This window comes from Neopelma chrysocephalum, unplaced genomic scaffold, assembly GCF_003984885.1.
Source record: "Neopelma chrysocephalum unplaced genomic scaffold, ASM398488v2 Primary Assembly neopelma1_61b, whole genome shotgun sequence".
Classification (NCBI taxonomy): domain Eukaryota; kingdom Metazoa; phylum Chordata; class Aves; order Passeriformes; family Pipridae; genus Neopelma; species Neopelma chrysocephalum.
Genome location: NW_020897717.1, coordinates 1,820,379 through 1,837,722, shown reverse-complemented (window position 1 = coordinate 1,837,722; position 17,344 = coordinate 1,820,379). Strand labels below are relative to the sequence as shown.

General features: G+C 38.4%; 1 protein-coding gene across 8 annotated transcripts in view; it reads left to right on the top strand.

The window, feature by feature from the left end:
• Positions 1-17,344, top strand: part of KIF6 (kinesin family member 6) — a 165,561-nt gene that overhangs the window by 116,092 nt on the left and 32,125 nt on the right. For all 8 annotated transcript variants that reach the window (XR_003533948.1, XR_003533947.1, XM_027681767.1 and 5 more), the window contains one exon: positions 16,138-16,188. Coding sequence is in view for 6 of the 8 variants with exons in the window: in XM_027681767.1 (XP_027537568.1) it covers positions 16,138-16,188 (51 nt within the window). In the remaining 2 variants the exon portion in view is untranslated. The remainder of the gene's footprint in view (positions 1-16,137; positions 16,189-17,344) is intronic.

Genomic DNA, 17,344 nt, shown 5'->3' with positions numbered 1-17,344 from the left:
TCATGCATGAGCAAATAGCATTTTAAAAAGTTTTGCTGAAGAAGTGTCTGTATTTTGGAAGGATAGCATTTCTCTGTTGAAGAAAAATTCCATGCTTTACATGGAATCTAAATGAAATTAAAATCCTCGAAATTATTTGCTATATGAAAAGAAAATCTGTCAAAATCAATGCATTGCTTTCTTAAAGCTCATTAATATTGGTAGTATTATCTATTGCCTTATATTAATATAAATGTTCTGAGTCAGACATTAGCTTCAGAGACAGAGAGAGACATTGTTTCAACCATGAATGAAGTAAGGCTATAATAAGAGAGAAATTACTATGCTTTGAAATGCATTCCATTCTATACTGTAATATTCTGAAATACTTATTCTTTTATGGAAATAAACATTGCAACTTCATAGCTGCTGATCTAATTCACTGTTCTAGTTTAATTCCAGAAAGTATCAAGTACTTAGGCAGACTCATATCTGATCTATTTGCTCAGTGAATTTTACTGGAAATGACTAGTGTAGGAGAAAAATGGCAAGATCAGGTTTAAAAAGGGGTTGAGAAACTTCAAGAAAAGTTACATGCCATAGAAAAATATGGTTCAAATGAGATGCAAACAACTCATAAATAAATGAATTCAGTATGCAGATATAATGAACAGATAACTCAATAATGTCATTCCACAGCATTTCATTCTTCAGGTAGCTTTTATGAATTGCTATTCTCAGCAGAGACCTTTAAAATCCATGGAATTTGAAATCTTGAAATCCTCACTAAAGAGAAACTCTAGCTGAGGTCAGTTTGAGTTCTACTTGTGTACAGATTGAAAAGAAAATTCTGAAAATATTTCCATATTTGTCTTTATTGTTGTTTTAGTTGATAAAGGGCAATAAGCATTAGACAAAGAATCATAGACTCATTGAATATTTTTGGTAGGAATAGACCTTAAAGATCATCTTGTTCCAACCCCCCTGCCACAAGCAGGGACACCTTTCACTAGGACAGGTTGCTCAAATCCTGGCTAGCCTGGCCTTAAACACTTTCTGGGATGAAACATTCACACCTTCTCTGGGCAATCTGTTCCAGTGTCTTAATGTCCTCACAGTGAAGAATTTCTTCATAATATCTATTCTAAACCTACTCTCAGTTTGAAGCCGTTCCCCCTTGTACTGTCACTACATGCTCTTTGTCCCTCTCTGTCTTTCTTGTAGGCTCCCTTCAGGCACTGGAAGGCCACAATTAGGACACCTCTAAGCTATCTCTTTTCCAAGTTGAACAATCCCAATTCTCTCAGTCTTTCCTCATAGGAGAGGTGCTCCATCCTTCTAATCATGTTGGTGTTCCTCCTCTGCACTAACCCCAAAAGGTCGATGTCCTTCCTGTGCAGGGACACCAGAGCTGGATGCTCTGCTCCAGGTGGGGTCTCACAAGGGCAGCGTAGAGGGGCAGAATCACCTCCTTTGACCTGCTGGCCACACTGCTTTTGATGCAGCCTGGGACACAATCGGCTTTTTGGGCTGCAAGTACACATTGCCGGTTCATGTCCAGCCTCTCATCCACCAGCACTCCTAGGTCCCTCTCAGCAGCGCTGCTCTTGATCTGTTCATCCCCCAGCCTGTATTGATACCAGGAGTTGCCCTGACCCTGGTGCAGCAGCTTCCACTTGGTCCTGCTAAACCTATAACCTATAGTAGTAATTATTTTAAACAGACAAATAATATCACTTATAGTGTGAAGTATATTGCAATATTGTCCACCTTTGAGGTCTCCAAAGCTGCATCCTTGAACTCCATTCACAATTTCACCTATCTTTATATCACTAAGGCTGCTCAGCTTCCTTTTGATTTTGAGAGTAATTCATGGTTGTGCACTCAACCACTCACTTTAGAACTGTCCTGTATTTCAAATGTGGTTACCTTTACATGTTTTCTCATTCATGGTCTTCAGGAATGATATAAGAGGTATGATGTGGACTTTCAAGGGATTTTTCTTATTTAATAAGCAAGTGTTCCATCCTATGGAAGTGTTGTATACCACCCTTAAATACTACACTGAATTTTGTGTCATGAGAGACATAAAAACTGCAAGAAGAGCAAGCGAGTTTGCTATTTATCTTATTCTTTGATCAGAGGTTGATTTTTGTTTAGTTTGGTTTGGGGTTTTTTTTATGTGGAAAGATCCCTGAGAACTGAGCCTTAATGCATCCATCAATGTTTGGCATCATAAAAACTGAAAGTCCCAGACTTTTTTTCACAGACAGAAATCTGAGCAATGTGGTGAATCTAACATGCTCAGGATGTGCTGAGGATGTACAACTGGGCCGTTGGTGCAGCTCAAGCTGTGCAATTCATCAGGCACATTCTGTAGGTGTCAAACGTACTGTGTGGGCCTTCTACAAAGCCTGCTCAATGTCAGTCTGCATGCATGCTGCATGTACCAAGATTTATGTGTCCAGGAGCCCTGGCTGGACTGTTCAGTACCCAAGAAGTTCCAGACGAACAACCGGATCAGCAATCTAGAACAGGATGAAACCATAGCTTCGTATGAGAAGTAGGAGATTTGACAAGAACACATCAGTGTAGACTTGAAGCTCTCTGAGAAAGAAAAAGTTTCCTTCCTGCTGCTTCATCACTTCTGTTTTGCACTGGGATATACAGAAAAATAAAGCCTCAATGCAATTAGCCTACACTGATTTCCTATCTCCTGGGAGTCTGCCCATATATTGCATCTGTCCTCTGTCACTTAACAGAGTCAGTTTTGGTCTCCGAACACAAGTTGGATCAGAAAATGGAACAGAATTAGTATTTCTTCCATACTTCATCTCGGGTATGTAACTATGTCGTTTACTTCTGAGGAATGTCATTTATGACTAATATAACAAAGCACATTAGCTCTGCAAAACCTGCAGCCATCTGTCAGAAAAACAGAAGAGAAAACAGGCTATTGGGACAAACAGTCCCCCAGATGTAATTTCCCAGCTGGGATGTTATTCAGTGTGGCCCAGTGCCTAGAAGCTTCAGTCTGTTTCTGATCTCCAGGTCAGTTTCAAAGCAGTTTTGTAATAAATGGAATGTTTATGTGTCCACCAAAAATAGCAGTAGCTGTTAAAGCTGAAGCCATTCAGCATGGCTGACACAGTCTTCGGATTCTTTCTCCTTAATTTCTTGGCCCAATTGTTTTGCAAGCTAATACTGAAAAAACATTGTTCCTATGTGTGTTTGTTTTGGATAAATGTCTAATCACCATGCCATTATGACTGCAGTTTTGGAATCTATTTTTTAAATATTACATTTTGATTTTTGGAAGCACGGAATTGAAAATACAGAAAAACAGCTGAGTTTCTGCAAATTTTATTTTCCTAACCACTCTGTCACCATCTGCAGTTTGTCCATTGTAGAAATGTGATTTACTTTGCTTTGCAGGATGCTATATCTTATTTTTCTGTTTGGTTATAACTCGTTCCATTTTAACTTATTTCCTTCCTTCCATGATGAAATGTAGCTTACTTTCAACTTGATTCTGTTAAGATTATTTTTCTACTGCTTCAGGCATGATTTCTATGGCCCAGTTTAGCCAGGGATCTGTAGAGCACAATATAAAAATGCTATGCTCTCTCACAGCATCTTTTGGAAGATCTCTCTCAAGGTGCTGTAATGCAGAATAGATGTCATGAATTTTACACAGCCCTGGCAGATAGCTACAACATGGTAGCTGGTGGCTACCCTCTTGAGGCAGTCTCAATGCTGTGATGCAAGCTTCCACAACCTATTTTCTTATCCTAGAAGCAGCCAGTTGTCTCATAATATAAAGCAGAGTGATGGGAATATATTTTTCTTTCTTGTTAGCAGTTCAGTGGAAAGTTCATGTTAATGACTTTTTTTGTTTCTTCACAGTGTTCATAGTGAGTCAGAGTAATCAATTAACTGCCTTGTTTGTAATTATCAGATTGTATTTTTGATACTCAAGAGAATTTTTCTTAGAATTTCAGAAGTCATTTCCATGTGAGCAAGGCTCACATTGTCTTGGAGCAGTGCAGTTATATTTGCTGAGTGTAATTCTTAACACCCTATGATTAGGCAATGTATAATAAAATAATATTTTTAGCTGAATGAGAGTTTCCAGAAAACTGGTAGTAAGATGTGCAAATAAGGAGGAAAGACTAAACTGTGAAGCATTACTTTGCCTTTCTGAAATTAAGAGAGAGAGAGTTCATCTGCTGTACTTACTGTATGCAGCGTAAACTTCTGGGTCTAGTGTTTGTCTCACTTCAGAGGTAGACCTAGATTGATGGAGCTGTGACAGAGCTTTCTGTTCTGCCACTGTTTCAGTGTGGATCATGCTAGGGCAGTTGTCAGAGAAGACAGAAAGAACGACTTGGTTGCCCTATCACCACCAGCTGCTATAGGATTTGTCTTACCTGATCTTTTAGAGATCAGACTGACAAGAGAACCAGGCAGCTCTAGCAGCTTTCTGGCAGCCTTTTTGCTTTTTCTGCTCCTCCTTATAAGAACAGAATACCATCTTTGGTAATATAACATAGTCTTTGCAGCAGCACTTAGGAAACTTATTTCAGAAGGTACAAGTCTTTTGGCTTCAGGGGGCAATGCATATGTTAATGCCAATGCTAAATATTGTCCATTGTTTCAGAGTAGCTTGCATATGTTTGTTTTTACTTTCAAACAATAGGCAATGCCCCAGGGTGACAATGCAAAGGCTGAATGGGTCCTTAGAATGAGAAAACACAATTTGTCAAATGACTTATTCAGAAAATACCAAACTGAATGAATTCATTTGAACAGCTCTATTATGGTCCCCTGGTGTGCTATTCTTTAAACAGAAGAACCTTATTAGTGTAACAGTCACTGCAGGCCTAAGATGTTAATGTTTTCTTTGGATCTGTGTTGGAATCTACATATGTAGGAAACATTTTCATTTTCTAATTATTACAAATGATGTTCTGTTCTTTAGAAACAGAAGTATTTTCAGGGGAAAAAGTTATGCTCAGGAAGACACCATGTAAACACTTTTTACTTAAGCTTTTCACTAGAATAACTAAAACAAATTGACCAAGCTCATTGGATTTAATCAAGCTATGAACTGCTATGACTATAAACTTTGAAAAATGCTGCTCAGTAACAGATTTTCTGCCTGCAAGCTGTCTTTAGACTGAAAACATGTAGTCATGCTGGATTGCTACATTGCATTTTGCTCTTTTTTTAGGGTGTCTGTTCTTAAGTCAACCTGTCAAATTTGCTCTTTTAAAGAAAAGATGCTAGATGATAGTTCATGCTGTATTGGGGGGCTGGTGTTTAAATCCTACAGTCTTTAGTACAAAAAGTTTTTCTTGATCATAGAATCGTAGAATATGCTGAGTAGGAAGGAACCCATCAGGATCATCAAGTCCAACTCCTGGTCTGCACAGGACATCCCAAGAGTCACACCATGTGCCTGAGAGCTTCTTGAACTCTGTCAGGCTTGGTGCTGTGACCACTTCCCTGGGGACCCTGTTCCAGTGCTCAACCACCCTCTGGGTGAAAAATGTTTTCCCGATATCCGATCTAAACCTCCCCTGACACAACTTCAGGCCACTCTTCAGGTTCTGACACTGATCACCACAGAGTGCCTGTCCCTTTACTTCCCCCTGTGAGGATATTGAAGATTGCAATGAGGTCTCCCCTCAGTCTCCTCTTGTCCAGGCTCAACAGACCAAGTGATCTCAGCCACTCCTCACACAGCTTCACCTCAAGACCCTTCACCATCTTCGTTGCCTTCCTTTGGACGCTCTCTAAGAGCTGAATATCTTTCTTATATTGTGGTGCCCAAAACCGCACACAACATTCAAGGTGAAGCTTCCTCAGTGCAGAGCAGAGCGGGACAATCCCCTCCCTTGACAGGCTGGTGATGCTTTGCCTGATGCCCCTCAGGACACAGTTGGCCCTCCTGGCTGCCAGGGCACTGCTGACTCATGTTCAACTTGCCATAGATCAAGACCCCCAGGTCCCTTTCCACAGTGCTGCTCTCCAGCCTATCATTCCCTAGTCTATACATGCAACCAGGATTGCCCCATCCCAGGTGCATAATCCAGCTCTTGTCCTTGTTAAACTTCATAAACTTCAGTGGTTGTCCATCTCTCTAATTTGTCAAGGTCTCCTGCAGGACCTCTCTTCCCTCGAGGGAGTCAACAGCTCCTCCCAATTTAGTGTCATTAGGAAGTTTAGTATTCCTTTGAGTCCTGCATTTAAGTCATGTATGTCTTTACTACAGGATGGCCAGAGATTTTAAGAGTGAAAAATCAAACCTTCAAACTCTAGAGAAGTAGACCTCAGCTTATTCAGAGTAGTACTGTTAAAGAGTGATACCCCTTCAAGAGCACAGAAATACAAATTTGTTTTTCATAGCATCTTGTGGTTCATTTACACATCTGGACAGCATTCATGCAGACTTGCAGTATACGCGTACCGACCTACATCTACTAAAATACAATAGTTGTTTCTTCTAATCAAACTAGTTCCTAAATCATGTAGGACTAGCGATGTCACCACAGATAGATGTTGCAGAAGGAGTGCGATCAACATAGAATAGCTGTATTAGGAAGATTTTCTCATGCACTTTTGTTAAGACTGAGGGATGACATCTGTTCAGAGCTGATAACATCATTGTGCCACTTATATAGAATCAGGTTGCATTTTAAATTGCTGAGCAATTCAAGAAGCAAACTTAGGCTTATGCACAACACTAAATATATGCTGTATCTTTACAGGAACCTATTTAATATTTTACTGGGATTTTAATATGTGTCTAACATATTTTACCAAGTAATTTCTCAAAAGTTTCGTACATACATTACAAGCATTAAAAAATGTATCATACACCCATTCTTACTCTGATCTTGTTTCTTTCACCCTGAAACCTTTACATACATACCCTCAAAATGTGGTAACATATCTAATGAGCTTGAGCACCATAATTTTTTTAATTTATTTTATTTTTAATTTTGTGTCATGTCTGTCAGGTTTTTAACATCACTCTGTCTCATCTGACCAGAAGTTTACACAGCAGTATGAGCTAAATTCCAGGACAATTTCTTGGTTAAGACAGAAAAATTTTAAAAGTTTGATGCCTTAAGCCCCTAATGGTTTTTTACTTTTCTACCTTATAAGTGTTATAGGTAATAGAAGTAGATTTTAGAAGCAGCCCCTTTATCCCTCTTCCCTGTAACACTCCTTAGTTTACAAATTCCTTAACCCTCTTCCCCATTCCATATTCCCCATATCAGCTCTACCCTCGTATCCAGTAGATGTTTAGTCTCTTGTCAAGGCAAAACCTGTCTTGTTTGGGGAACGCTTGTATCTTGACCTAAACCGCAAGACAGAGTCAAAGAACTGGGTGACTCTGCTCTCTGTGTACCCTGAAGATGATGAAGGTTGATGAAGAGAGGGTCCCAAAATGCACCCCAGACCCAATTTCAGAGGGTGGACCAGGGGGTGGATCAGGCCAAAAGTTATGGGGTGGACACACTTGGGATTGGACAGATATTGTTATAAATGTAACATCTCAGGCACAGCCTGCGCGCGTCGTATACCATCGTCTTGGCACGATTAAATCCTTTCCTTATCTCTCCCTAATTAACGGCTCTTGGATTTTTTCTTAGCACCAGCTGAGCAGGCATCAGTTTGTGAAACTGAAGTATATAGTGAGGCCTGGAACTCTATACTCAATTTTATGTTGAGCAACTCTGGCCAGAAAAAATGTCCCAGTATGAAACTGGACATTGGATTGTTGCATAGAAATTACAAAGCCATGCAGGCAGTATTAGTAACAGGAAATAACTATGTTCATCTTATACTTGGATATAGTCACTCTCTGTTTAAAACTTGAGGGGGTAAAATTCTTTGGTTTTTACTTTGCTGGTTTGTGCTTTTAAGACCCTTTATTTATTTTTAAGCTTCTTATATTTGGACATTAAAAAAAACAAAAGAAAAGAGCTGTATATAAAGCTACTTCTCTGACTTTATTTTCCTTATTCTTTCTCTTCACATTAATTCCTCAGAAATAATCAAGAGATAAGCTACATTTAGTCATATGAGCATCCAGAACACTAAATTCACAAATTATGGCTCCTTATCCATATGGCATTGCTTTTCAGTCATGCTTTTTGGACCAGCTTAATATTTAATTCATGAACAAATACATGTGATAAACAGCAGAACAACAGTTTCCAGATGTGCATTATTTCTGTGTCTTTCCTAGCATATGAAGATAGATACACAGAATATTTGTTAACTTCAGGCAATACCTAAAATAGTACTCTGTCACCTAAAGTATACCTTAAATGAAATTTAGGTACCTAAATTCAGAAGAGCTATCCAGGAAAAAGGAAAAAAAAAAAAACCTGTTCACTCTAGTTCCTGAAATACAACTAACTGCCATTGCTAGTGCATACAGAAGGACTGCTTTATTGACTGAACTACCTGTACCCTCTCCACTGAGGATCCAGAAACGATGTGTCCTTCTGCTGAAGTGTCCTGGAATCTGCTTGCTGCTATATATCCGTGCTTGGCTAAAAATGTCTGGGCAGCAGTAAGTAGTGACAGCCAACCTTGGGACAATAGAATAAAGGTCCAAGCATTTGTTTCAGAAAGCATCCAGGTTCTGAGTTCCAGTTTCAAGGAGATGTTGAACTGCAGTCCAGACCCCTTTGTGTTTTCTGTTGGCTATCCTAGATATCCTGATGTTCAGTATCTGGTTTGTTAGGAATTTGTGTGCACTAGCCACTTGCCATATTCTGCTTCCTATGGAAAGAAGTCGTGTGCCTTTGGGTGAATGCGAGTTGTGGAACATGCTAGCATTTCCCTCATTTATATGAATGGGACCTTGGGGAATACCCCAACAATTAAGGCCCATGCAGCCTATGACAGGTCTGTACTTAAAGGAAGAGAGAGGCCCTGAATCATGTCATCAGGAAAATAAATTGAGTTTCTCTACAGCTATGCTGTTTAACCCTATCAGAGCATTTTTTTGTTCTATAGCAGCTAGAGTGTATGAAAGGCTAGTAGAAAAAAAAATGTGGTATAAAGGGTGCTGTGGAAATGCAGGCCAAACAATAAACAGTTACAGGAATGACCATCAATTGGAAAGTGTAAATAATCAGTTTGTGAGGAAAAAAAAATGTTATCTGGCCAGAACTAACAAGAACATGTAGGAAAATGGAAGGAGACTTAATATGGAGGTTAGAAATAAATGCATAGAAATGGGTACAGAGTTTAGAGGACTGTATATTGAGTAGCTCAAGGAATAAACAGTGAATCACAGAATCACTTAGGTTGCAAAAGACCTCCAAGATCATTGAGTCCAACCTTTGACCAGTCACCATCTCTCTAACTAGACCATGGCACTAAGTGCCACATTCAGTTGTTTCTTGAACACCTCCAGGTATGGTGACTCCACCACCTCCCTGGGCAGCCCATCCCAATGCCTGACCACCCTTTCAGTGAAGAAATCCTTCCTGAGAAGTCCAGTGTCATCCTATAGAAATGACTGTCAGTGGCTGCTGTCTCATAAGCTTTCTGTCTGTAAATTTAATCATGCTTGAAGGTAATAAATGTCTCAATAAAAACTGTTATTGTCTCAGCTGAGTATGGCAAGGAAGGAAACATGTTCCAGTCAGATATTTTAAATAGTAATCCCAAACTGTGCAGTATCCTACATTATAGTAAAATATATGCATTTGAATCTGTGATATTTAAACTTCAAGGAAGGAGATTAAGTTGTGAAAATTGTGTTTCCATGTGTGTTTGTTAATGTGCTGAGCTTGGGCTATGCTTTGCAACTATGAATTTGGTGTGGAAGTCAGGGTTGTGCTTCCAATTCTGAACCTCTTGTCTTTTCTGGGGTCTCCCACTGATGAATTCTACTAAATACTATCAGCTACCTTGCTTCCAATGGTGTGCCCCATCTCTTTGCTGGCAGTTACTGTCTCCAACCCTTTCTTCCCAGCAGGCAAACGAGAGTGTTTACTACATTGTAGTTGACTCCATGATAATGTCTCAGCTTAAATTGCTGGTATGCTTGTGCTGAGGTGCCAAACTGTGCTAGAGCAAGCAGAACACAGGCCAACATTTGCTTCTAACCCCTCTGCTGTGGGGCAGTGACCTTTGACAGCAAACTTTGGGATGAAGGGAAGAGAGAGGGAAAAGGAGAAAGGAGAGCCAGTAAAATCTTAAACCACTGCAGATGTTTCTTCAGTGAACAAAAGGCAGAAATCTGCTGCAGCAGGTCATACTTAACAATATGTTACCTCACATATTGTCGTTAATTTATTTTTGATGCTGGTGAGAGTTGTATTTTATACCTTTAAAAATGCATGTGCTATAATCAGGAGGCCTTGAGTGCTGCAATACTGTGTTTTCTCCCCTTATGCCACCAAGGGCTTTCTGAAAATGAGGAGCTATCAGATCACATGGGGATTTGGCCAACCATGTATCCCAAAATAAAGCATTTTCATCAGAAATAGTGTTGCTAACGCAGACTACTTTGCCTCTGCACGTTGTCCTAAGAGAGCCAATTGACACGTTTTTGCTATCAGAGAAGGACTGAGTTTGAAAAATAGTAAGAATTTTTTCCCAAATATTTCTCTGGATCAGAGAAAAGCTGAATGGTTCATCTGCTCTTAATGCTGTAGGATTTTGAGTTAGAACAGAATCTTTTTTATTTAATTCCATGATTTTTCTTATCAGATACTTTTTGTCATAGACTGTGTTCTCATACAATTTCAGCATCAGATTTTAAAAAGTATCTACCACGTCTGGTAAGATTTGCAATAACTGTCAATGTTTGATATTCTTCATTTGAGAAATTATTCCACTTGAATATCTCCATTTGGGTTCAATGTCCCCTACTTTCAGGAACACTTCGTAAGTTGTTACAAGTCTGACCTCAAACGCAGTTAAAAATACACCTCTACAAGGGTCATGGAATTTATGTGACTACTGCCTTCTTTGTAAAAGCCTGCCTCAGTGCTTATTTGCTGAATATGCAGCTTTAATTTGTGCTCATTCAGCAGGACTTCTTATCTGATTCAAGTGGAGGCACTCAACTTTATGAATCAGATTTAATAGATCCAGAGTCTTAATTAGGTCTTCATAGCTGGGTCCAACTGCAAATGTAGGGGCATTGCATTACAAACAAAACCCCCGCATATTTCCTGTAATGGTTTAACCCCAGCTGGCAACTAAGCATCACACAGCCACTTGCTCATTCCCCTCTGGTGGGATTGGGGGAAAGAAACAGAGAAAAAAAAGAAAAAACTACTACCATATAGCTCAATTAGGGACCCAAAATTTCCTGGAGGGTGAATTCCAGGAATCAGAGGTTCCCTGGATGCATAAGAGCTTGTTCAGCTTAAAATTTTATGTAACACCAAAAACGATTTCACGATGAAGAAGGAAGGAGATACAGCATCGTAGATGAGGTGTGAAGGTTTCAGGATCTCCAGGATGGAAGGACTTATTAGGATAAACACAGGCTTGGAAAATATAAAATAATAGAAAAATACTAAAAAATAACAGGAGATAAAGAGTTATTGACAAAGGCTTTAGCCTGTCAATTACTGAGGCAGAAGAGACTCTGTGCCAAGTTAAAGGTCTATCCATACCAATAGCAACAAATATTCTCAAAGGGAGGGAGTTAAGGTTGTATGTGTACTCTTAACTTGACCAGCACTTCTTTTAAGTTAGCAGCCTTTGAAGCATTATAATAGTATTATATGGAGGATCTGATAAAATGTAAGAGAAGTTTTAAAACCTGTCATATAGACCCAAACAAAATGAAAATACTTTTTTTAATCAGTGTTTTTTTAATTGTAATATACTCATTTTTCAGTTGAAGCATATGCAGTATGATCAAAGCATTCATTGTCTGTAATAATTTGGAAGATAATTTCAGGTCCTTGAAACAGTCTGAAACAACACAAAGACAAGAAGTTAAAGCCATATTATTCAAGTTATGTATTCTGTCATATTTAGTCACTGTATGGGATAGTTTCCTCTGCTTTACATCAGTCTTAATTAGATTTCTCTAGTCCATTTTGTGTTCTCTGTTTCCCTTCTTGCTTTTGTCTCCTGTCACAAAGCTAAATTTCTGTCTTACCAGTTCATCTCTTTTCCATACCTCAGGATGGTACATGTGTCCAGAAACACAGGCCAAAACCAACAGATTTATCACAACCTTAATGACAGCTGGCTGCATGCTGAGTGAATTCTTAAATTCCCCAAAACTACTTTTTTGCCAAAACATGTGGAGTTGCAGCATTCAACATTTTCTTGGGACCGTTATCTCCAAATGAAAAATGACTCCACTGGAAAAAATTTGGTATCAGCTATAGACCTATTTTTAACTTCTTGTTTGGTGAAACTTCAGAAAACATAATTAGCCATATGTTGAGAGATGTTCTCCAAGTCTTAAATTCAATTTTTGCAAACCACATTTAAGCACTACCTTGTCCACAACTTTATACTGTTGGAATCAAAAGACATGGGTTTTTTTAATGACAATGTGATTCTTCATATTTCTTTGGGTAAATATTTGTGTTTATGAAGATTGCAGAACTGGCAGTACTAAAGACTGAAATCTTCCATTTGTTTATATGGGAAGATCTGTGCAGGCAACAGTACTGGAATCACCCCCTACTTCTGTCACTTATGAACTTCAAGCCTTGCATTAATGTTCTCAGAGGCAGAAAAGTAGAGCAGTTCAGAAACATTCATTCTCCCCCACAAGTATTTATCCTGAAAACAAAACAAGATTACTCTAATCAAAAACATGCACAGAGAATCTTAAGGTTATGTCAAAAATAAGAGTTTCTATGTGAAAACCAATTTTTTTCCAAATTAAATCTAAATAAACTGTCAGATTTCAAATTGGATTAAAACAAATTGAAAGATTAAATCATATCTGGCTCGATCTTTGTATGGAATTATAGTCAGGTGCCTCATGACACCACCATGTCCCCGGAATCAGAATTCCTATTTGGGCTACTTTTCCCATTACAATTACAGTTTCTCCTCAGGGAGTTTTCTGCAAAATGAAGTTCAGTTTTTGCTGCCTGGAAAAGGCAGTTTGGACTATGTGAACTGGAAAAATGTCACCTTTCTGTTTCTATTTAAAGAATAAAAACTCTTGCTAGAAGAGTGCTGACGCTGGATTTTTATTTTTCTGGCCAAAAGAGAAATTTTGGTTCCTCTCTGACTACAGGTGGTCTGGTTCCATCTTCTCATTCTTTCACAAAGCTGCCAAATTGAAGAAGGACAAGGTTTCTTGCAACATCATGGTCCATGTCATGGATGGAGCAGTAGTGTACAAAGGCTAGAATGAAGGGGGAGAGGAGCATTGGGGACAGTTTCACACTGCTGACTGATCTGACAAAGATTGCAATAGAAGCAGAACTTTTGCAGCGTCTGTGGTTTCTATCTCAGCTGTGTTGAAAGCGAATTCTACATAATTAAAAGTCAAGCCTCTTGGCTATAATCATTTAAAAACAGTCCCCATGTTCTTGTGTTTCCACATATTTGCACTGATGGCAATCTATCTGTTCGATCTTACTTTCATTGACTTGTTTGCCTTGCTTTTTTCAGTTGACCTCATTGCCACATGAAATGCAAAATGTTTAGATTGCTGATGATGTGTTTCTAGCAAGGTTAAAGAAGGAGAAATAACACCATATATTGACAGGATTGAAAACTGTATGTCACCCTTGTTTTCAGTTGGCTCTTGATGAACAGCATATTCTCACTACTGCAACCATTTTTATCATATGACAGTGGCAGCTGCCTTTTCCAGCTCACAGTGCATAAGAAAGAGAGTTTATAAGCTCTTACATGAAGATAAATGTATAGATAGCTTTCTGAGGCACCTCAGTTAATGGTAATCCATTGAGATGAATCTCAAGATTACTACAAATTGTTTCATGACTGTCTCATGGCTCAATATTGAGTAACATCACACTGTGTGATATGGTGCAATAGAATACAAGGATCTAAATATCCAGAGTAGCAAAAAGCAATTTCAGGGGAAAAATAGCACATTTAATCACATTTTACTGAGTATTGACATCAACTGAGTTGCTTGATAAAGCTTTCAAAGCACAAATATGGTGAGCATTGATCATTTAACACTGCTTTTATTGGTAAAAATTATTAAGGGGATTTAGGTGGAGGATTTATTTGTTTGTTATAGCAGGGGTAGATGAGGTTAGTTATTTCACTTAATCTGTTTCTCAGTAGCTGAAAACTTTTCTTAATTTTACAGCTAACTTTAAGTACAGAAGAATTCATTGGTTTAAGTAAAAATAACTAAAAAGAATAAAACTTCCTCTGCAGAAAAATACAACTCTGCAATATCTATTTTATAGTCAAGGAGTAGGTAGGGTGCTTTGGTTTGTTTGTTTCTCTATAAATAAGCAAAACTTTACTGTTACACTGTAATGTATTGCATGCAATATCATTTCTACAATGCTACTAAATACTTTATAATTATTTTCATAATTCCCCAAAAAGTTTAATTTGTCACGGTTCTTTTGTGCTCACAGAGCAGTCTAATTCTCATGACCTGTGAATTCTAAATGTTTTTTTACATTCTCTGGTTAAGCATTTGACAACTTTTAATGAGTTAATTTGCTTTGATTAGTTTTTTCTGTAGGTCTTCACTTGTAAGCAAAAGGATATTTTTAATTCAGAATGCATGCTAATATGATGTAGATAATCAGAGGTCTGGGGAAAAAAAAAGTGAATCCAGCGGATTTTTTTTCTTTCCCTGATATCCAGATGTACAGCTTAGTAAAGATTATGAACAAGTCTCTGCTTAGAAATGGTTTTAATTTGAAAACTTGAAAGGCATAATTCCATCCTCCCTCAGAACACATGCACTGCTGAAATTGCACATTTAGAATTATGTTTTTCCTTTATTGTTTTCATTAATATCTATGAATAATGGCTTCCCATGTCGTAATTTAATTATGGTTTGGAATAATTGGTAAACTGAAACAGTATCATAGAACAGGGCGGAAATTGATAAAAGAAGGGTAAAGGTGAATTATATGGGGCATGGGAGCCTAATTAGAAATAATGAGATAATGAAATTTTAGTTAATTTTTGGTTGAAAATCAATGACCTCTACACTGTGACTTATGTTGAGTAGTCGTTGTGGTTTAGGAACTGTACTCCCCAATTTAGTGTCCCCACCAAGACTCTCCAAACCATGCACCGCTCTTTCTCTTGCTCCCCTGCTTTCTCCCCCTTCCCCACTGCAGCAAGTGGAGAGGAGAATTGGAGGCACAAAAGGCAAAGATCACAGGTTGAGATGAGGACTATTTACTGGAAACAGCAATGAGATAAGAAAATGAACACTAACAGCAACACTACTAATAACAGCGTACAAGAAAGGAAAGGATTCATGGTAACAGACAATACTGGATGGCTCCCTCTACCATGTTTTCTTAACTGGAAAGAACCCCTTCTCCCTGGAATAGAGTCCCTTTCCCACCATCCCCAGCAATGACATGAGGTGGTATGGAATAACCTCTGTGTCCTAGCCATGGCCCCTCGCAGCTACTGCAAAAATTAACCCTGTCCTGTCTGGAACCAGGACACTAGTAGAACTTGCGGAAGCTCTAGCACATGGGATATTTAAAACTTGGCTGCAAACAGGAAAAATGGACTGTAGGGAACCGATTTTTCACTGGCAAAGATGCAGACTAGTGACCTAATATCTCCTTTCCACCGTTAGCACCTGTAAGTTTGTTTGAAAAAATACTTGGAATTCTCTATGTCTTTTAGTCTCACTTGGATTTCTTTTGTATCTAGCAACATCAGATCATTATCCTATGAAAGTGCTTGACAGTAAAGAGCCTCATTTTCAGTTTTTCTTACTGGACAAAGTTAAATCTTAGGATATGTTGAGTCACATTGTGCCTACTTGTTTATTTGCAGTAGAGAGAAGGACAAAACTCAGAAAACTTCCTGTCCCATGGGTCACAAAAAAAAAAAACCAAAAATTGGCCAGCAGCACAGGAAATTTCAAATGGTGGGAAATGACTTCATTGATTTTTGACATTTTGAATTCTAACTATTTGCATTTTGTGTCCTTTACAGACCGTCTGAAAGGAGAGATAACCCAGAGGCACATTCAGAGAGCAGCTCTAGGTAAAAGCATAACATTTCAGGTACAGATAGGATGAATCTGCTTATGAGGCAGGTTGTATTTTCTATGACAGTTTTTGCCACATTATTTCTGCAATATCCATACCATAAAGAACATGGACTCTGTGAACTTTGTCTGAAATTTGACTCTAAAGGCATCTTATTTTATATGTGATGAGAAAAATAATACAAATTTTTGTAGGTTTTGGAGTTTGGTTTCTGATGAGTCTAATTTGAATTCCCATTAACAGACATTGGTATGTCCTGAGACCGAGCTAGTAGCCGTGTTGCCACAGTCTGTCTAACATCCTTTTTAATTTTTCTCATTCTGAGAGAGGCTGAAGGCATATACAGGTCATTTCTCTCGCATCTAGTTATAGAAGTTGAGAAGTTATTTCTTACAGTTTCTGTTGACACAGCTGTGAAGCTAAAAGTGTCTATGTAAGTTGTTCACATAAGTGTAAAGTCATCCAAATTTGTTTTAAGATGCTTAAAGCTGACTCCACTGACTTTGTACTGAAACAACCGAGGAGTGTTCATATGAGAATTCCACTTCTGGGACAATAAACTTCATCTAAAATTTGACAGAAAACTGCTGTTGCAATAACAGTTTAGATCCCCCTTCATTTAAATCCGTAAAAGAATCCCAAAATGTGCCTTCATAGACCTTCTTCACATAAAAGATGGAGCTAACTCAGACCAGATTGCAGTTGATGCATTTATTTCTGTGTGTACATAATACAGAGAACATTATTTGTCTCTTAGTAAGAAGGAGAAAATTGAGGGACTTTCTTAATCCCAAAAGTCAGGCAAGTAAGTTACTACAGAAAAAAAAATAATTTCTCTTTCTAATTTACCCATGCATCTCAAGCTTTGTTGATGATGTTATTATTTTATACCTCTATCCCTTTTTATTTTGATAATCAGCACTGAAATATTAATGTTGTCCGTGTCAATAAAGCCTAAGAATTAAACTCCAGTTATTTTGATCAGTATGAGAAGGGGAAATGAAGGAGTTGCTGATCTCTTCTCCCTGGTATCCAGTGACAGGACACATGGGAATGGTTCAAAGCTGCATCAGAGAAAGTTCAGATTTGATATTAGGAAAAGTTTCTCCTCTCCTCTCCTCTCCTCTCCTCTCCTCTCCTCTCCTCTCCTC